The 22247-nt window shown below is 38.6% G+C and overlaps 1 protein-coding gene across 8 annotated transcripts in view; it reads left to right on the top strand.

Annotated features, from left to right (window-relative positions):
• Positions 1-22247, top strand: part of MAST4 (microtubule associated serine/threonine kinase family member 4) — a 550957-nt gene that overhangs the window by 185820 nt on the left and 342890 nt on the right. For all 8 annotated transcript variants that reach the window (XM_078067256.1, XM_078067255.1, XM_078067252.1 and 5 more), the window contains exon 3: positions 5335-5467. In XM_078067256.1, the coding sequence (XP_077923382.1) occupies positions 5335-5467 (133 nt within the window). The remainder of the gene's footprint in view (positions 1-5334; positions 5468-22247) is intronic.

Below are 22247 nucleotides of genomic sequence, written 5' to 3'. Positions count from 1 at the left end.
CTGTTGTCCTCTTTCCCTATTAACACTAATGGGGGTCTAGGCAGGAATAAAAACCTCCCATGTGTTGTGCTCACAGACCATTCAATTTATAACATTCATGTGATTCCTAAGGATAAAACTCACGCAAGAATAATGACATCCAAAATCTAACCAGTGACAGGATTACAAATATTTCATTGTATTTGTGTGTGTTCCCTAATTTAATTATTTTTCCAGTGGCTTAACAGAAGTTTATTTCTTGCTCCCCTTATCATATATTTTTATGGATACAGCTTTTTGTGTTTCTTACTTTTGTAAGTTGATGTTATTGAATGTCCGCTGTATGAGGTTTTTTTTCTTTTTGGATTTTAGGAACACCCTGTAAGTTTACCCCTATTTCACAGCTGAGGAAACTGAGACTTGGGGGAGTTCATGAATAAGCGATGGAATCGTTTTTGGGGGTCAGAGTTCATACTCAGCAATTAGGCTGTAGAGTCAACCATAACATAACTGGCAACTTTTATTGTTTTATGTCCTGTTGGGTTTGAAGACTGGATGAGGTAAATGTATGGACTAAGTTGAAAAACTTAGTTCAAACTGAATTCCAGAACTGATCAATTATTGAACATCAAAACGTCTCCTTTGGGTTAGGGTCTGGTGACATAATAAAAGAATGGAAGCCTGACGGAGCGTCTTTCCTTGACCAAACTCTAGCCAGGTTCCTCTGAGCCCTCCTTCTCAACCAGGCCTCAGACTTAGTCAATAAAGACACGAACAAACACCAACATAGGTTCTCACAGCTCAAGGCAACCTTCTTAGCATGACCCTAGTCCTCCTAAAGCGCCTGCCTGAAAAAACTCAAGGCTGTCAAAATTTTTTCTGTTTGGCCAACAGATAGGTCTCTTTCTCCTAGGCTCTGTGGGAGGGTAGAATCTGAATTTGGTAAATGCCAGCCGGCAGTCAGAGCTGGCCTGGTCACAGTTACGTGGAAGGACCCTGTGTCATTTTTCACTTCCCTCACTCTCGACTGAACCCCCACTGGCTCCCTGCCCTACTGCCTCATTCTCTTACTAAAACACTCAGTGATTGTGTACAAATTGAAGGGGAGTTCAGTTCATACTGGACTCTCTTTTCCTGATGCAGTAGTTACTACTGATTAAAATCTGTCCTTACCACTTTAGTGTTGCACTTGGTTTTCCTTTGATAAGGCACACGTCTGGCCTTGCTGCCAAGATGAGCCTTACACATGGTACAGTAGTACATAAAATGTATGGGGTGGTGGTAGACAGAGGGACTTTGGAGGAGAGGACGCATGGGGGTCCTGTTAGTAGTGGTCTCTGCTTGCTTTCGAGTGCCCTGTGAGAGCTAATGAAACTGAAGTGTTCAAAGTGCTTTGGAGTGAATGGAGGGAAGGGAGGTGGTTCTGTTGCTTGTGCCCCTCCCCCAGTGCTTGTTCTGAGTCTGACCTCCCTTGTGAGGCGGGGCTGGATTCCCTGAGCTAGGATCCTAGCATATGAATTTCCTACACCGAGGATTTATTCGAGAACTGCCCCTGTTTCCATTCTGCTCTCCCACTGGCACAGAGGGAGTCTTTCCCAGTGTCCCCTGCCATGAATTTCATTCCAGGACTGTGGTAAGTGTCTTCATGGTTCCTTTTGGCTCCAGTGCTTCATGGGACCTCTCCTCCCGCTCCTTGCTTCCCTACCCAGACCCACTGGAAAGTTCCCACCATCAGCAGATCCCTCCCTGATGTGGCCTTAGGGTGGAAGGAATGTACTCCTGGCTGGGTGGAGCAGGTTAGATTATGGAGATTATTAGATTATGGAGCACATGTTTTGATAGGAATTGTTAAAAGCAACATTATATAATAGCATATACAGAAATTAATAGAGAATAATTCACTACAACCCATATATCCACCAGCCAGCTTTAGCTAAGCTTAATATTTGCCACATTCTTCAGATGTATTAATATTAAATTTATTAAAGCCACAGGTGAAAACTTAAATTCTTTAAACTTTTAAGTTCGACTCATAGACCCCATTATTGCCTGCATACGATTTTAAAACAATAAAATATTACAGCATTTTCTTCCCTAGGCCCATTCCCCATTTTCTCTGCCAGAGATAACGATAATTCTGAATTTGTTGTTTATCCTTTCCACAAAGAAATATTAGCCTTTATTTTAATATTATTAAATATTTTTCTTTATTTCCTTTGTGTTCTAAGAACACATTGCCCTGTTTTGTTCCTAGGGTGGACATGGGGATGATGTTGACAGAATTAAAAAGTTATCATGATAATGTGAGTGGCGATAGTGTATTGACTGTTTTCCATGTCCCAGGTTGAGTGTGTTAAGTGCATTATCTCATTTAATCCATTCTGCTACCATTTCCCATCTTCTCAGCGATTCTCTCTCTCTCTCTGTATATATATATATATATATATATATATATATATATATATATATATATAATCTATCTCCACTTAATAACTTAACGACTTAATAGCTGTATGCCCTATAATGGAGATAATATTACCTAGTACACCATAGGGTCGTTAAGATATTGGAAGTGCCTGGCATATAGTAAGACCTCAACAGATTTTTAGCTATTATGCTATGCTACAAATGAAATTTAAGAAAATCATCTGTTTAGTTTTATTCTTTCTGTTTATATTTGATCAAGTATTGATCAAATAGTGTAGTTTAACTGCATTTCAGGCAACAAACATTTATTGAGCACTTACTAAGGGCCAAGTACTGTACCTGGTACTAGGGATAAAGAAATAAATACCTATTTATTCACCTCAGGAGGGGTTATAGGGAGATAGTCTAACAATTATTTTCTACTAAAAGAAAAAACAAGGACTGATATATAAAATTATTCAGTTAACTGAAATGTTTGCCCTCTAAATTTTTCCATTGCTACATTAAATTCTTCAACTGTTTTTGTATCTACCCTTGGTTTTCTTTAAAATGAAGCATCTGGGGCAGAATAGTGGTGAGGCCAAAGTAGATTTTCTCCATGATGTAAACCTTGACATCACACAGCCTCTGTGCCTTCTGTCAGGCTTCCTTCTGAAATATGAACAAAGAAAATATAAAACAGAAAATATAGGAAATAGAAGGGATCAGAAGAAAAAAAATCTATGGATTCTGATCACTGGAGGTTGGTATATTTTTAACAGATGTCCATCAAAGACAGTTATTTCTATGTTAAATCATTTATTCGTGTAATACTGATTTCAGTTTTCTTAAATGCAGTCTATAGTTTTCCTGTCCTTCTTTATTAATGTCCTGCTTTTGGATCTAAAGGGGGCAGATTGCCCAAAGCCCCTCTTAGTCCAGCTTTTAGTTGATGTTTTAAAATAAGGCAAGGAAAAAAAAAAAGTTCTGGACTTCCAATTCTATGACCTTTCCTGCATAAAAATAGGGCTGAATGTTTTTGAGGTGGTGACCAGAATCACAGAGAGTAATTACATTTGAATTTTCAGTAATAGAGTTTATGCTTCAATTAATTGGCATTTGCTATATGTATTTGTTTGAAAAGGTCATAATCTATTCTGTGGGGTTGGAGGGAGCAGGTAACAAAAATCAGTATGATTCCATTTTTGCAAGAAAATAGAGGTTACAGGAAGAAAGCCTGGTAGAAAATCACTGAAATGTTGATAGTGGTTTTCCTTGGTGTGATTGTAGGTGACTTTTTTCCTTTATATATATGTTTACACTTCCTGCTTGTGAGTGAAAAGTAACCAAACCTAAGTGAAAAAAAGATACTTACCATTTTTACTACTGTTATGGCTAAGTAGCTAACATTTACTCAGCGCTTTACTTAGAAAATTCTTTTAATCCCCTCAGCAATTTACACAGTCCCATTCTCCCCATTTTAGAGATGGAAAAACCAAGCCCAGGAAAGGTTGGCTAACTTCCTTCCCCATTTGTCACCAAGGCAAGATGAAGATCTCAAAAGCAAATCTCGTTTTCTCTGGAGTCTGTGCTTTCACTATATAATATAACGAAAGAGCAGTTTTGGCAGAATAAGTAATTGTTTGCTTTGCAATTAAAATACAAATTTCTGAAAGCACTGGGATGAAAGCATTAGACCTCTTCGCATGGACAGTGATGGGAGCTGTAGCTCGCTCCTATACTTTGATAGTACCAGTGGTCACCATGCACACTGCTAGTAAATCAGTTAATATATGGCAACAGTTATTAACCAGTGGGATATGCTTGTTGACTGAAGTAAGAGCGTGAGGCTCTTTTACAAGGACCAGACCTGCTAGGGAAAATCCAGATGTTGCTTCTGCTACAGGGCACCCAGCCACATGTGCTGCAATCCCTCATGTTTCTGAGAGGAATGTGGCTGGATGCCGCCCGCCCCCTCAACCTTGAATGAGGTTCTGTGGGTTGCCTGCCATCTTTTCTCTTTGCCAATGTGTTTTTTTTGGGGGGGGAAAGAAGCGCCCACTTGTTCTTTAATCATTCATGGGATACTTACCGAGCACCTGCCATGGCCAGTCATTATGCTAGTATTAGTGTGAAACACATGAAAATCAAACATGTTTTCTATTTTCGCTGAGCTCCATTGCTGCATGAATATTCATGTCCATCCTAACTCCCTGAAGTCAAGGAACCTTACTTCCTGTGCGTTGGTAACTAGTTTAGTCCTTGTGGTGAGGAAGTAATGTAATGCAAATTGGTTCGCCTGTTTGACTGTTGGAGGCATATACACATACATTAGAGTTCAAGGTTGATGTAAATAGCTCCGTGAACCTAGTCTGACATTGATGTCCTGATGTATGCAAATGGATACCACGTGTGTCCTGTGGACATGGTTGGGTGACCACCAGTTCTTCAGAGAGCGAAGCTTTGAGAATGAGGCAGCAGCCCCATTTCACCATGACAGAATTCTAGTTCTTCCTTTTGTTGGTCATGATCTCTACTTTGTCAACTCTTTTCTAGTTGATCTTGAGATCATTTTTCATATTAGATATTTAAAAAGTCCATCTGTAAGTGCAGGTTTACTTCAATGATGCTGAGGATGCTTTGTGTATTTATATGTATCCTCAAGAAGTTCCTGTGGAATAGGCAGAAGTAACAAGATACTTGATCCTGCCCTTGCTGAAAGCTGCCGATGCCAGAGCTGAAGAGGTTTCCTTGGGTGTATGTGGGAAGTCAGGGTCAGAACTAGGGACTGGGTCCCCTGACTTAATTAAAACAATATTCCTCTGGTTGCGATGAATAAATGTAAGGAGTATGATAGAAGCAGTAGAGAAGGAATGGCCAAGAAGGGATTTGCCATTCTCACAGAAGTGCTGATGTTCTGCCTGCCACTTACAGTGTCTTCTCTTTCACCCCAACAGGGAGGTACCTCCTTCCAAACCCTGTGGCAGGGCAGGCCTGGCCAGCCTCCACGGAGACATCCAACCTCGTGCGCATGCGCAGCCAGGCCCTGGGCCAGTCGGCACCCTCGCTCACCGCCAGCCTGGTGAGTGTCCTCTGCCGGTGTCCACGGTGCCTCGATGTGGTTTCATCTCCCCACCACCCTAGGCACTATTTTAAGTGTATTGAGTTTAACTAGGTTTGAACTTATCCACATTTAACGTGAAGCACTGTGAAATTTTTTGCACTGAGTGTGCTAATTTTTTCCAAGTCTCCTCTCCACGCCCCCACCCTAATCTGTAGTGTTTCTGTTACCTTGACTGTCTCCTCTCTTCCCTCCAAAGAAATGAAAATATCTGAGTTTTTCTTAAATATTTTCTTTATTTGAAAATAATTTCAGACTACCAAAAAGTTGGAAGAATATGAAAAATATGTAGAACATATTGATCCCGCTATTAATTTCCTGCCAAATTTGCTTTTTCTCTCTCCTTGGATATAGGCTGAGGTAGATATATACATATGTGTGTATATACGTATCTATGTACACACACTCAGATAACTGCTTGAACTATTTGAGAGTAAGGTGTGTCTCATGGCCTTTTGTTATCACAGTCAGAAATGTTGGTGAATTTATATTGACTACAAGCCTTTTATCTACTCTCCATTCTGTATTTCATTTTTATCAATTGGCTCAATCGTGTCCTGTGTGGCATTTCTCCTCCAGTGTAGGATTCAATCTAGGGTCATATATTGCATTTAATTGTCCTGTCTATTTTGTCTCTATTAATCTGGAGTTTTTCCACAGCCTTCCTTTGTCTTTTATGGCATAGACATTTTTGAAGACTATCCTCCCCTTCCCATTTTTAAAGAATGGAATGTTTCTCCTATTACACGTGCCTGATGTGTCTGATGTTTCCTCTTTGTGAGGTTCACATTTTGCATTCCAGACCAGAATAGGACATGGGTGGTGACGTGTCCTTTCAGGGCTTGCCTTCTGCAGGCCCATTATGTCCATCTGCCCCTCATTGTGATGTTAATTCCACCCCCCCCCCCCCCCCCCCCCGCCCCACACACACGCACACACAGTCATGGTGTTGATGTCTCCACTGGAGTTAGACTTTTAATCTCACCATCAGTAAACATTCTGTGGGAAGATAAATTTTGGGCCATGCGAATATATTTCTTCCCATCAGAAATTTCCCCTAGATTGCCTTTCCATTGATGATTCTGGCCTGGACCCTTCTTTTTTGTGGTAATTGAAACTGGTTGCGTTATCCCCACCTCAGGACTCTCTCCACATTTACTGGTTGACCCATGGCATCTGTGTTTATGTATTTGTTTGCAGCTTGGCCTCCTGCATTACTTGTTCACTTCTTCCGGTGTTGATCTTGATTTTCAACCCCGATGCTTCCTAGAATTTTGTTTTCTCCTGGACCTGTTCCTTCTCTCCTTCATCCTTTGGCACAGCCTAGAAGTCTCTATTTAAGTTATTTTTGGTGGTAGGGTTGTATGTTTTGGGAGTAGATTTTAAATATCTTTTACTGGTGGAGATGCAAATAATATATTATGGTGCCTTATAATTTTATGCATTAGTAGTAAATTAAGTTGGATATTTGAGAATCATTCAATAATGCAGAGAGATTTGATTTAGGTCAGGACTCTAGTCTTACTTTTGCCACTCGATAGCTGTATAAACTTGGGCAAATCACTTAGTTTCTCCTATTTTATCAACTCAGCTGCACCTGCAAGATGAACAAAGGTATTTAAGCAGTCTCTGGAAATCAACTTTGGAATCCCCTGATTCTACTTCTAGGATAATAAAGATTGTGAAAACAGTGAATAATTATCCCTAAAAAAGTTTCAGAATATTTTATGACTTCAAAATTGACTATGGTCTCTGAACCAAAGTTCATCTTTTTCCTCTCATGAAAATTTTAGGACTTATATTTAAAGGTACAGTTAAAATGATGATAGTTACAGTCAAAATGAAAAAATCATAAAAAATGAGGAAACTTGGGGTGCCTGGGTGGCTCAGTAGGTTGAGTGTCTCCCTTCGGCTCAGGTCATGACCCCAGGGTCCTGGGATCGGGCCTGAGTTGGTCTCCCTGCTCTGCGGGGAGCTTGCTTCTCCCTCTGCTTCTGCCTGCCGCTCCCCCTGCTTGTACTCTCTCTCTCTGTGTCAAATAAATAAATAAAATCTTAAAAAAAAAAAAGTTAGGAAACTGAAATCAGGGAAACCTACCAACTAGAAAGTTAAATCAAAAGTGAAAGAGAACAAAAGTAGGAAAGAAGCTTAAGGGGTCAGTTTAGAAAGTCTACCCAACTAAAACTAGAAACTACCAGAAAAAGAATTAATTGAAAACCATTTGCCATCATCCCATCCCCAAGTTCAGTGTTACTTTTCCTTCTTGGGGAATTTTATCAAGAGCTTGTCTTACTGAAAGCATTTACTTTTTAAGGAAAGAGGGAAATGCCTCACAATTAGTGATTTTTTTTTTAAACAAGTGCTTTTTGGGTCACTGCAAAATTACTCTTAACACTCAGATAGTAATCCTGTATGTTGATTGCCAAGTAAATGATTCTGATTAAAACAATGCTGTTAAAAGGAATATATCTCATCTAATACTGGTCATCCCATACTCAGAAATGGATTCATTCATTGGTAAAACACATGTCAGGTGACCTAAGATACTTGAGAATGAGATAAAAAGGTAAAGAGAACTATTAATAGAAAACACGAAAGAGTACTCCTCAAAATACGTCTGATGAAATTCTTACCGAAGAGTCGTTTAATTATTAGCTTATCAGTTCTGTGAGTTTTTATACTATTTGCTTGACAGCAAAACTAGAGAAAGTGCTGAAATCCCATAGGCGGCAACTTAAAATAGCACCTGGCACATAACAAGTCTCAAATGTTAGCAGTATTACTACTTCTGTTAGTAACATATTATGGGTAAGCTTGAGTACGGAAGCCAGACTGCAGTTAACCATTCACTCGACAGTGAAGGCTCATCATGTCTTTCCTTCAGAGAAAGACTTCAGAAAGACTCATCATGTCTTTCCTTCAGAGACTTCATTACTTCCTGATGGTAGTCAAAGGAGAACTATTTGCAGACTGTTTGACCAAGTCTTCTCCCCCTGCCCGCCCCCCCCCCTTCTCTCCTAGTAAGAGCTGTAGCCGCTGGAGGAGAGTTGCCAGGCAGAGCACCATCTTGATTTCCTCGTGGTTCTGCTATCTGCCCAGCTTTCTGGGCCATATCGCTTATTTCAATATGTCTCCCAGTGCAGGCTAATGATTTTTTCTGCTTTTGGTACCCTTTGCAGACCATTAATCTGTTTCATGTTTCTTGGATTGGATTACATCTAAATTATCTTACTGATTACAGTTAACTATCTCTATAGTGATAGAGAATGATGGTTGAGAGATGGAAATGCCCTCTTAGAACTCCTTTTTTTTTCTTTTCCTTCTAAATAAGTGATGTGTCACGTGGTGCACTGAACTGTAGAAAGTGCTTCACTCTGATTCTCTGTCCAGGCCACTATTCTCAACTCCATTGCCCCTGTCTTAGAACTATAAGTCACCCTTCCTCCTGACAGTGTTTATCCTGGTGCACATTTGTTGTAGTTCTTTGTGTGGGCGCTTTATATCCTCTGCTAGACTGCAAGCTCCTTGAGGGCAGAATTCCTGTCTGCTCTGACTTTGTCCTCCTCACTGCTCCTGGCACAACTCCTTGCACATAGGAGGTATTCAATAAATATTGTTGATGGAATGAATAATTATTCCTACAAAGTGACGGGTGACTCTACTTGCAAGGCAAGAGTGATGATGTGATTCTCTGTGCTATAATGGGTGGTCTAATAAGACTATCCGTCTGCAACCTCTTTGTTTTTGTTCTGTGTGTATCTTAAATTTGTGATTAGCCGTGAAGTCCATGTAATGAACCAGTCTCGTGTAGTTCCACATTGGCTGCTCAAAAAATGTGACAAAATAGTGAAGAGAGGATCACTGTCCACATTCAAGGAAATTCGATTAATATGCTTGTAAGCAGTCATGATGTGGTCACGTTGATTTAAATGTTCTGTTGGCTCATTGGAGAACTAATCTGAAGCAATATGTGTCTTCATGTGTGGAAAAATTGGAAAAACAGGAATCAAAATGTCCACATGACAGCATTACACTTGACAAAACAGAATTTCCTGTTCAACACACCAACAAACATTTCAGAAAAGTACAGACTCTCAACCTGAGAGGTATTCATATGTTAGTAAGATATAAATGAAGGCCTCATGGTTTGGTAGGTATGAATATTAGTAAATGCATGACCTATAGTGATTTAACTGCCATAGGCAAGCTTGAGGGTAATGCTAACCACCTTCTCAAGGAGGAGATTAATTCCTAGCCTGAAGTATCTAGTTTTCCTTGGCAATGCTAAATGTCATTGTGCTCCCTCTCCCAGACACATTGGGCATTTCAGATAAATGGCATGTTGCCAATTCATCCTGAGTAGCCTGGTAGCTGGCAGAATCCATGCTCAGCCAGTATCCGCCTGCTGGGACCCAGCCGGGAGTGCTGATGAAGTGTCAGATGTATATTTCATATACATTAATCTGAAGAGGGGAAAACTCATTTCTCCATTTGCTTCTCCCATCTTTCTGTCCCTCCCCACACACGTGGGTAGTTTATCAAAGAAGTCAGAGTTGTCAGAAGCAGGGGGATTTATACAGATGCTGCTTTCTGGCAAGAAAGATGGAAATTTCAAGAGACAAAAGCAGGACCCGTGGTAACTTATTTTTCTGTAGGAAAATAAGGTTGTAAGCCTTGATGATTAAAGTTTAAAAATAGTATATGTGGCCATCATATGAAGTCCTCACTTCTTTTGTACTTTGGAGGAATGGAAAGATGGCAGAAACATAGTGAAAACTAGTTGACAGTGTTTTTCTCCAATTTTCTCTTTGATTAGGAACGTGAGCTTCATCTGCTTGGTGTGTGGGAACCTCCCCATACCACATTTTTTCTTGTTGAGGTCTTCCTTGACCATTTGTTTGAAACTGCTCCCCGCACTGCAGGCCGTACACCCTGCTTTTCTCTATAGCTTTATCCCCTTTCAGTATACTACACAATTTAGTTTATTACTTTATTACGTATCTCTTAATCACTCTAATGAAAAATTCATGACAGTAGAGAGATTCTTCCTGTTTTCCCTGCTGTCTTCCCAGGGCCTAGAACAGTGCTGACACAGAGTAGGTGCCCATTGAAGACTTGATGAATGCATAAACAAATGTTATTTCCTTTCTATACATTTCTAGGGCCCTAGAATGGACTGTTGTTTCTTTTTGTTTGCTTATTTTTAATCTGTGGTTAACGTTTTAGGTTTAGCCTAATCAAGAAGCTAATCTTCAAGCCAGAGACCAATTCACTATGGAAACTATATTCAAGAGTTAAACTACAGTGGTTAAGTTGGAAAAAGGGATTTGTGGGGTAGGGAGCAAACTGGTTAAGAGATGAGCTCCACTCTGTAGCACTTGCTTGCTGTGTAAGCCTTGGTTTATTCATCTATGAAGAGGGGTCATGGTTGTAGTAACCTCATAAGGTTGTTGTGAGGATCACATGAACCAACTCATGGGCAGTCCTTTGCCCCGTGCTTGTTACCTAGGAAATGCTGGTGTTGATGTACCTGGTGTTTATCAGAATAGTGTTTCCTCAGGGTTGTCAGGCTTAGTGGAGGTGGTATTATTAGAAGGGAGGGAAATGAGCCCTTTCTCTCAGATCACCAGCTAGGAGCAGTAGTGTAACCTTTTTTGTCCTTCCTGTGTGATGGTCAACCAGCTTATTGCTTGCTTCCTCATTTTGACTCAGTACTCACCAACCTGACACACTGGAAGATACTTTCTAGAATAGCTAACATTTTTGAAGGGGGGGGAAGTGCTTTCAAATAATGTTTTTCAACTTTAAATATTAGGTTCAGTGGTGTAATTTCATGTTTCTTCAGTCGCCCTCTTTTGACATAGTATCCATTTATTTTAATGAAAAAATTATGTTTCATGATGTACTATAAATATTAAGACCCAAATTATTTAAACTGTAATATATTCAAAGAGCCTTGATGAATATTCATCTTTTCCATTTGCACAAATGCATTATGAAGAGTCAGGGAGAATTCACCAAATGTATGCAAAAGTGCATTTTTCCTTTTTAATTCATTCAGAATGCACTGGCATCATGTCAGCATTTATTTAGGGTACAGACTTTATTTGCAGTCATTTAATATTATATCAATACTTCATTAGCCTTATAGCTCAAAACAAAAACCTGAGCCAAAGTCCAATTAGTTAACTCTGAGAGAGTATCCGTTAAATATTGATGTAGGAACAATTTGAATGCCCTTGGATAAATGGCCTAACAAAAGTTGTGGAATGCAACTATGAGTTCGCATTCTACTTAGCCTTTGTGACTCAATTTAAAGACTGCAGCATATTCCAATGTGTGGATTCTCAGAATTTCTTCCTTTAGGTCATTTCCAAGTTTTTCCTATTGCAGATAATGGTGATGAGCAGGCTTTTAATAACTCCTGGTTCACCTCTAATTATGTTTTTAGGGTAACTTCTTGGAGTGGAATCACTGTGGCAAAAGATATGAGCACTATGGAAGTTCTCTGTACTTCTGCTAAATACTGTTTCTATAGATGCTGTTCAGATTTATACATTCATATATTGAGAAAGTGCATCTCACTACCCCGTGGCCAGCAGTCAATATTGTCTTCTTAAAAACAAACAAACAAAAAACAACTTTGCTAGTTTATTACGTGAAATAATTACTTACTCCTTTAAATCTGTTAGATTTTTAGTGAAGTTGGTAAGGTTATTGGACGTGTTGATTACACCTAAGCCTCTGGATAAAGCAAATAGGAAGTTAGGGTTATCTAAGTTTCTTCCTGCAACTTCTTCCTTCCATTCCCTAAATCAGCTTCCCATACCAACTGATGGTAACCTGTGTTGCTCTTGGGGTATAAGAACTCCTGAGTGTGATTACAGTGTATGTAGCTGAAGGCATTATTCCGTAGTTCAGAATTTTTTTTCATCTGGAAAGTAGTAATCTCAATTGTGAAATAGTGCCTTCAGCTGTGGACATTATAATCAGAGTCTCCAGAGTGCTTGTACTCCAGGAGTAATACATCTCCTAGTTATTACCCTCTGAGCTAGGTTCTATTTATAGTGAAGGGATGAATTTTCATAACTCAGTGCTGAAATAGCCATAGGGAGCCCTGAGCAGATTATTATAGGTCAGGCCTAATCCATGAAGATAAATCTCATTATAGGCTCACCTGGGCCCATCCACAGAGTAGCTGGTTTAACATGAGTCTGTAAATCAAAGATCAGATTAAAATCAAACTATAAAATCCTTGTCATAATCCCAACTACTGCCTCTCTGAAGAGATATTCCAAATGTGCCTTCTTACTCTAACATGCTTAGATGCTGTGAGAATAATTAGCAGAAAAACATATGTGGAGTTCATTGTGATTCAGTCTATTAATGAATGAAAAACTACTATGTATTTCGCAGGTGGACGGGGGGATTTTTTTCTAAGATGAAATTGCAGCCAGAAGTAGTCACTGAAAACTTCCCCTTTCTCTTCCTGATATTTGCAAAGATGAAAAAATAGTCCTTACCTTACTTATGTGTTGTCCTTCCTGGGAAGGATGGGGTACCTGCCAAAGTGGCTGTCTGTGTGGGGATGCCCAGACAGACTGGTCAAGTATGGACTGGCTGTTATCAAAGGCATTTGAGTGTAAGTGGAATGAATGGTGACCATAAATATCTTGGGGGATTTAAAGAGTAGAAATGCATGCCCTGTTATCATCATAGAGGGGATTTAAATGAATTTACAGCAGTGATGCCGTGTGTGTGTGTGTGTATTAGTGCATGTGTATGTTAAAACTTCGGTTTCATTTATTACCCTCTTACCCAACTGGGATAGCTGTTTAGGAGCTGGTCAACCTGTTTACCAAGCATTATGAGATGATCCAGGGAATGCCAAGTCTTGCCACCTCAGCTGTCTGATTCCCCACTGGATTTTTTAGCACCAAGGGTACTCCTTGATATGTATTTAGTACTTAGATAATGGTTGTTCAGTAATAAATGTTTAGGAGGTCTTAATTAAAAGAACCTTGAGTTTTCTGAGGCTCCTGTCATTCTGCTTCCTGGAGCCCAGACTAGTTGAATTGCTAGGCTCTCAAAGATTTGATTGACCTCTGTGTCTGAGGAGGTGATCCACATAAAGGCGGTAAAGCAGTTTCAGCTGCCATCATGGCTGTGTCCCTTGGTGCACTGGTGGACGGGTGCCACTGTCGTGGACTCCTGGTATGACGCAGCTTGTCCTTTTGCTCCCTTGGTAAAACGTGAGCACTTGGTTATTTGCTGTCTCATCATCAAAAGGATTCTGCCATCCTGGAAAAGCCAGCGAGCCCATAGTAATTAGACAGTGGTTTGGGGCAGGGGGAGGGTATGAGGATGGAACATTTCCTTTCTGGGAAAAAAATGAAAAATTATCATTTAATAGGCTTCTTAGGAAACTTTTGGTTTTCGTGGTTCTGGAAAAGCCTGCATGTTTTGATACTTTTCCTACTGTATTTTTCTAGATAGACTTTCATGGTTAGTGGAATGAGTAGTATTGGTGAGAGTACATTTATTTCATTGGCACCTGAAGTATCAATCTAGCATTGGATTCTGAATCTGTGTATATTTCATTACATTTATTTATTAGTTAATTGACTATTAATGGAGTTCCAATTGTACAATTAGTAATAAAACCTATATAAAAAAAATAGAAGAAGGAAAGCTTCCAAACACATCCTACGAGGCCAACATTTCCCTGATACCAGAACCAGGCAAAGACACCACAGAAAAAGAAAATTATAGGCCAGTATCCCTGATGAACATAGATCTAAAAACCCTCAAAAAAAAAAGAGCAGGGGCACCTGGGTGGCTCAGTTGTTGGGCGTCTGCTTTCGGCTCGGGTCGTGATCGCAGGGTCCTGGAGTCGAGCCCTGCATTGGGCTTCCTGCTCCGCGGGAAGCCTGCTTCTCCCTCTCCCGCTCCCCCTGCTTGTGTTCCCTCTCTCGCTGTGTCTCTCTCTGTCAAATAAATAAAAAAATCTTAAAAAAGAAAAAAAAAGGAACCACATTCAGCAATACATTAAAAGGATTAATTCCTGGGATGCAAGGGTGGTTGAATATTCCCAAACCAATCACCATGATACATCACATCAACAAAACAAAGGATAAAAATTATATGATCATCTCAACAGATGCAGAAAAAGCATTTGACACAATTCAGCATGTGTTGATAATAGAAAAAAAACTTCCAGCAAAGTGGGTTTAGAGGGAACACACTTCAACATAATAAAGGCCATATATGAAAACCCACAGTCAACATCATACTTAATGGTGAAAAACTTGAGAGCTTTTGCTATAAGGGCAAGAACAAGATAAGGATGTCCACTCTCACCACTTTTATTGAACATGGTACTGGAAGTCCTAGCTACAACAATCAGACAGGAAAAAAAAAGTCATCCGTATTGCTAAGGAAGAAGTTAAACTGTCACTGTCTGCAGATGACATGATATTATGCATAGAAAACTCTAAAGACTGCACCAAGAAACTGTTAGAAGAAATAAATGAATTCAGTAAAGTTACAGGATATAAAATTAATACCCAGATGTTGGTAGCATTTTTATATCCTATTAACAAAGCAGAAAGGGGAATTAAGAAAACAATATCATTCACAATTGCACGAAGAAGAACAAAATACTTAGGAATAAACGTAACCAAAGAGGTAAAAACTATAAAACATTGATGAAAGAAATTGAAGACAACATAAACAAATGGAAAGATATTTAATGGATTGTAAGAATTAATATTGTTAAAATGTTTGTACTCCCCAAAGCAATCTACAGATATAGTGCAATCCCTATCAGAATACCAACAGCTTTTTTTTTTTTTTTTACAGAACTAGAACAAATTATACTAACATCCGTATGGAATCACAAAACACCCCAAATAACCAAAGCAATCTTGAGAAAGAAGAACAAAGCTGGAGGTGTGACAATTCCAGATTTCAAGATACACTACAAAACTGTAGTAATCAAAATAGTATGGTACCAGCACACAAGTGGAACACATAGATGAATGGAACAGAATAGAAAGCCCAGAAGTAAACCCATGCTTCTTTGGTCAGTTAATGTAAGACAAAAGAGGCAAGAATATACAACAGGGAAAAGACAGTCTCTTCAACAAATGGTGCTGGGAAAACTCGACAGCTACGTGCCAAAGAATGAAACTGGATCAAAACTTTCTTACACCATATACAAAAATAAACTCAAAATGGGCTAAAGACCTAAATGTGGGTTAAAGACCTAAGTGTGAGACCCCAAACCATAAAAATTCCAGAAGAGAACACAGGTAGTAATGTCTTTGACATCGGCTATAGCAACAATTTTCTAGATATGTCTCCTGAGGCAAGGGAAACAAAAGCAAAAATAAACCATTGGGACTACATCAAAGTAAAAAGCTTTTATACGGTGAAGGAAACCATCAACAAAAGAAATTTGAATTTGGTTCTTGGTTCTTTTCTTGGAAAAGATATTGGCAAATTATCCATTAAAGGGTTAATATCCAAAATACTTACGAATTTAACACCAAACAAAACAACAACAACAAAACAAAACCAATACAAATACTGTGATTAGAAATGGGCAGAGGACCTGAATAGACATTTTTCCAAAGAAGATGCACAGATGGCCAACAGACACATGAAAACATGCTCAAGATCATCACTCATCATCGGGGAAATGCAAATCAAAACTATAGTGAGATCATCTCACACCTGACAGAATGGCTAAAATCAAAACCACAGGAAGGTAATAACGTATTGGTGATGATGTGGAGAAAAAAAGAGCCCTCGTGCTCTGTTGGTGGGAATTGGTATAACCACTGTGGAAAACAGTATGGAAGTTCCTCAAAAAATTAAAAATAGAATTACCATATGATCCAGTAATTCCACTACTGGGTATTTATCCAAAGAAAATGAAAACACTGATTCAGAAAGATACCATGCCACCCCTATGTTTATAGCAGCATTATCGACAACAGCCAAGATCCAGAAGCATCCCCCATCACACACACACTCAGCCATAAAAAAGGTGAGATCTTCCCATTTTTGACAGTGTGGATGGACCTGAAGGGTATTATACAAGTGAAGTAGTCATTTGTGGAGTCTAAAAACCAGAACAAATGAATAAACAAACAAAAAACAGAATCAGACTTATAAATACAGAGAACAAAGTGATGGTTACCAGAGTTCCGGGAGTTGGGGGGAGGGGCAACATGGGTGAAGGGGAGTGGCAGATACAGGCTTCTAGTTATGGAATGAGTAAGTCATGGGAATAAAAGGCAGAGCATAGGGAATATAGTTGATAATAGGGTATTCGTGTTTTGTGGTGACTGATGGGCACTACATTTGTGGTGAGCCATAGTATAATGTACTGAGAAGTTAAATCACTATCTCATGTACCTGAAACTAATGTAACATTGTGTGTCAACTCTACTCAGAAAAATATTAAAAGAAAACCTAACATGAAAAAGATGTGACACATAGTCTTTTTTTAAAAGGAGCTTCAAAGCTGGCTGAAATGAGACGTGAAAAATCAGAGAGCAAAATAGAAGGAAACAATGTGTTGGATAGTGTGCAGCTGTGAGAATTTATAGATCTAGAAGAATGAGATGGGCTACAGATCTCTAGCAAGTATCTTTAAGCAAACTTCAAGGTGTAGTGGAATTACATACATAGTGGAATGGGGTGGGGATGGTAGATAAAAGTGGACAGTGTGGTGTGAATAGCGATGTTTTTTCTTAGTATAATGTTTCTAGAATAGTCATGGAGGGCAAAGGACCACATGAAAACCCAGAGGCTCATGACTATCAGTGACAGAATGATTTCTGGTTTAATGTGAACCCTGCAAGACCACCACCATCTGTTTGTAAGAAGAATGTGCTTTTTACTTAGGAGATCTCCCAGATGCAAAGTCTATTATCTGCAGGGATTTTAGCCAAAAGGAAATAAGTCTTCATTTTTGTTGGATTCATGGCTAGATGGTAATAATGCCTTACTGAGTTATAGCTTTTCTTTGTGAACTGATACTGTGACTTTATTTTTAAGGGAAGAATAGGGCATGTGCAATTTTAACTTGGCTATTTGTGATCTCTTAAATACTTGATTGTTCAGCGCAATTGTTTGTGTAAGTTTATGTCAGGGTTTTTTGTTTTTGTTTTTTTTATTCCTAGACGCAAGTAGTGATAGATTTTAGCCTCATAAATAATATGAATCGATGATATCATTTTGTCCACTTTTTATATAGCTCTGATTAAAAACTCATTAAACTTTAAGGAACTTTTCTGTTTCTTCTATTTTCTGGAAAACATCCATTCCATTGACAGATTTGTGTGATGGGAGGTCATGGAGTTTTCATCTTTAAGTGCTTCCATGCATATTTCTTCTTTTTGTCTGACTACTGCCGGTCTGTCCTTAAGCACATGGACTTTCTCTTCCAGGAAGCCCTCCTTGACATCTCTCCCCACCCCAGTCTTCTTTCAATTATGCATATCTGCACCAAAGCGTTTGTCACATAGGACTGTAAGGATCTCTTTGCTTGCCTTCCCCTCCTTCCCTTTTCATCCCCAAATGGTGTGATTACCTAAAAGGCCCAGGATACTAATCTGTAGCTGATAAAGATGTGAGCCTAGAATATTTCACGGAATGGGCTTTCCACTAAATGAAATATGAGCTTATGTTGGGTATGCCCATGGCACCTCTCTGAGCCTTGTTTCTGAAAATGCATTCTGGAATTGGAGAAGTTTATGGATGGAACAGACCCTGGGTCACCCCTCTCCTCTTGCCTAGAGAAATTGTGCACTACAGTGTCCTTTATCTAAATTGTGTTCGTTTTTTATAAGCCCTTGATTTAGAATTTAATTACTGTAGGCAGTTGAATGTTTAAGAGCATGAGCTCCAGAGCCAGGCTGCCTAGGTTGGAATCTAGAGTTTACTACTTAATAGTTGTGTCCCCTTGACCAAGGAGCATAACCTTCTTGTGACTCTGAAAAATGGGAATATTAACGGTGTCCATCTTATGTGGTTGTTGCTGGAATCAAGGAGTACGTCGGAAGAGCACAGTAGTGTTAACTGGTACCTAAGTTCACATATTTATTAAACCAGGGAACATAAGTTTTACTGAATGCTTATCTGAAATTTATGATTTAAAGAAGTGATGAAACTGGCCTGGTAAAGATAAGTTTGTCTCTGATTATTTTCAGGTAACTCCAGGTCTACTTTATTTTCTCTAGGATAATTTGTAATACATGAAGTTTGTTTGAAATTAAAAGTTAAGAGAAAGTGTAAATTGTCATTTTTTTTTTAGATTTATTTAGAGAATATGCACGCAAGCAGGGGAAGGGTCAGAGGGACAGGGAGAAGCAGACTCCCCACTGAGCAGGGAGCCCGATATGGGGCTTGATCCCAGGACCCCAAGACCATGACCTGAGCCGAAGGCACACACTTAACTGACTGAGCCACTCAGACGCCCCTGTCAATTGGCATTTTCAGCATGAAATAAACTTCTAGGGATGATACCATCAAATAAACAAAAGTAAAGGGCAACCAGAAAAAGGAAACCCCAACTACTTTTTTTTTTTTTTTTCATTTCCCTCATTAGATTATACAAAAGACTTACCAGGATCTTGGTCTTCATGCATAGTCTTTTTTTTTTTTTTTTTAATACATGACTTGCTTTCTTTTGAGTTGACTTTATTTATTTATTTTTTTTTACTTTTTTAAAAAAAGATTTTATTCATTTATTTGAGAGAGAGAGAGAGCATGCGTGCAAGCACAATGCTGGGAGGGGCAGAAGGAGAGGGAGAAGCAGACTCCCTGTTGAGCAGGGAGCCTGACTCGGCTTGATCCCAGGACGCTGGGATCATGACCTGAGACAAAGGCAGCCACTTAACCAAATGAGCCACCCAGGCACCCCTGAGTTAACATTTTGTATACTTACTACAGTGCCTTTGTATCTGGATCTTTGGTATACCGACATCTATTTTAAGATACTGTTGATTTTGCCATCACTTTTTGCCATGGCCAAATTTCACTATCGTTTATGCAGATGTAACAAAGAGAATGCCTGTTGGGCTTCAGGTATTTTTGCCATCTCACTCCATCAGTGAAGCATTTTTGAATGTGCATCCTTACTATGTGAATATATTTTAAAATGATTTACATGTACTTAAAGGTCGTATTAAAAAAGCAATTTAACATACCTGTGAATCTTTACTAGGCAACTGTTAGAACATTTATTGTAGGGTTTTAGCAGGGGTCTAGAGGCAGCTCCGTTTGCCAACTTTAACCATTTAGCTGCCATGCCATGGAGAAGTCCCAGGTGTCCCGGGGTTGGTGATGGGTGAGATAGAGTGTACACGGAGTGCTTGAGGCAGTATTTTAGCCATTAGAACTGGTGTGTATTGGCTGAGCGTCAGCCTGAATATCAACTTAGGAAATGGGCTAAAGCCAACAAAAAAGAAGAAACACGGAAAATGGCAACCGATACTCTAATAGTTTTTCCCTAAATTCCATTTGATTATATGTACCCCCGGACTGTCCATATTCCACTTTGTAGAATCTTGGAATAAACTATAATGTCTTCCTTCTTACACCTGCTACTGTAGAATTTTATTGATTAAATGATGTTTTGAATGTTCAGTGAGGCTGCCTTTTCTCTTTGGGAAGAGTTTATTTTATTTTACTTGTAAGTGAAAGGAATAGCAGATCTTTGCTACACATGTCATTAACTGCCACTAAATTGACACAAATGTTGACAGTTACTGTGAGAACTGTTTCAAAGCTAATTATGCTAATTAGAATGTAACATACCAGTAATTGCATGTATTCAGACATCATACCATCACTTTTTGTGTTTTATTCTCCAGATGTAAGACATTCATTCATTTGTTGCTTGAAAAGCTACAGAATTATAGCTAAGATAACAAATAATTGCCAGCAAATAAAATTGGTTCTTTAGAAATGTGCTCTAATTGGTTAGCTATGTAAAAGACAGAAACAAATGTTAGCATGTTAAGCATATAAATTGGGAGCATTGCTTATGAAATCCTTAGTTTTGGGCTTTTCATTTAAATAAGCCTTCTTACTGCAATTAATATTATCGTTTGGTTTATGACCCTTAAAAATACATTCCCTTTCAGCATTTCTTGGAGTTCTAATTTAGCTTTCTTATACATGTTAGATGATTTGCAATTTAGATTTTAATTTGATTTTCATTCTTTAAAATACCATTTTTCTTGTATTTCATTTTTATTTAAAGCATGATTCTCTGTATTCGTAGAAGCTAGGCATAAACGACTAGAAAAATCAAGCCCTTGAGTGAGCCCAGAACATAAAACATTTTAATACGAATTTCACATAACTAAACTTAAGTATTTGAGAGTCCAACCAAGGATTTATGGCTGTTTGGAAACAAACTTTATGGGACATAGTGTTCCTAATTTACCCTCTCTTACAGTTCTTTAAAAAATAACATTTCTTTTGTTGATTTAAAATCATCAGCACTTCTGACATATGTAGAGTGTTATATACATGTTTCCCTGATGATTTTAGGACCATATCTACCTGAAGAGACAGTTTTGGTCTCTGTAGTTTTTTAGAGTTTTGAGTATATTTTTTTTCTCAAAAAAGTTTTGATATGAGTATTTCTCTTGTAATTGGAGTGTGTGGGTTCCCCCCCGCCAACCGCGACCCACATAAATCAGCCAAACACTTGCAGAACCGTGACCTTAATTCCATAGGACTTGAAGCATCTATACCCTTGGTAAACTCACAATCTGGCTTTGGTATGTTGTGCTCAGAAGGGAAGAACGTTTCTTTTAAACCCCTCTTATAACGATTGCTGCGTAACTCTGCTGGCAGTTGCCGTGTTTTACCTACTTTTTGCTAAGATTTTTGTTCGGCATTTGGAAGCTCCTGTTATCCTTAGTATACAGGTCCTTTGTCTTGGTTTATTTACCAACTTTAAAAGATAGCAGATGATGAAAAAGACTGACGTGTTTGGGGTTGGGAAACTTAGGATTGAATTCTAGTACCCAGCTCTGTAATTTTGGGCAATTATCACTTAACTTCATTGAGCCCTGGTGTCTTCGTTAGTAAAATGAGAATAGTTAATCCTGACAGCATTTGTTGTAACAATTCAGGGATAAAACATAATGTACATCAGAACTGCTAAGTATTAGGCTTTTTTTTGTGTATTTCTCTATTTCTGGGCTTCTCTTTCTTGTAATTGGTCTATTTGTCTATTTCTGTGCCTATATCACACTTTCTTTATTCCTTTAACTTGATAACAAGTCTTATTATTAACTGGTCAAGAAAGGTTCTTTATGTCATTGTTGTTCTTTAAGAGTGTTGGCTGTTTTGGCATGTTTATCTTCTGTATAAATTTACTTGTGAAGTTGGGCAAGCTAATTAGATTTTGATTAGAATTACATTAAATCCAGAGATCAATTTGGGAAATTGATAGTTTTATGACATTGAGTTTTACTATTCTAGAGCATAGTATATTGCTCTGTTTACTTAGGCCTTTTTAAATGTTCTTATCTACAGAATGAATTTGTATATCCTTTATTAGATTTACTCTTAGGAATTTTAAATAACATCCTTTAAAAATAAACATGTATACCTGTTTGCTAATGTCTGGAAATTGAATTGGCTTTTGCATATTTTTAAATTAATCGACCTTGCTAATTCTTACTGATTTTTACTTATCTGTAGATTT

This window comes from Halichoerus grypus, chromosome 2, assembly GCF_964656455.1.
Source record: "Halichoerus grypus chromosome 2, mHalGry1.hap1.1, whole genome shotgun sequence".
NCBI lineage: Eukaryota > Metazoa > Chordata > Mammalia > Carnivora > Phocidae > Halichoerus > Halichoerus grypus.
This window is presented reverse-complemented; position numbering and strand designations above follow the sequence as displayed.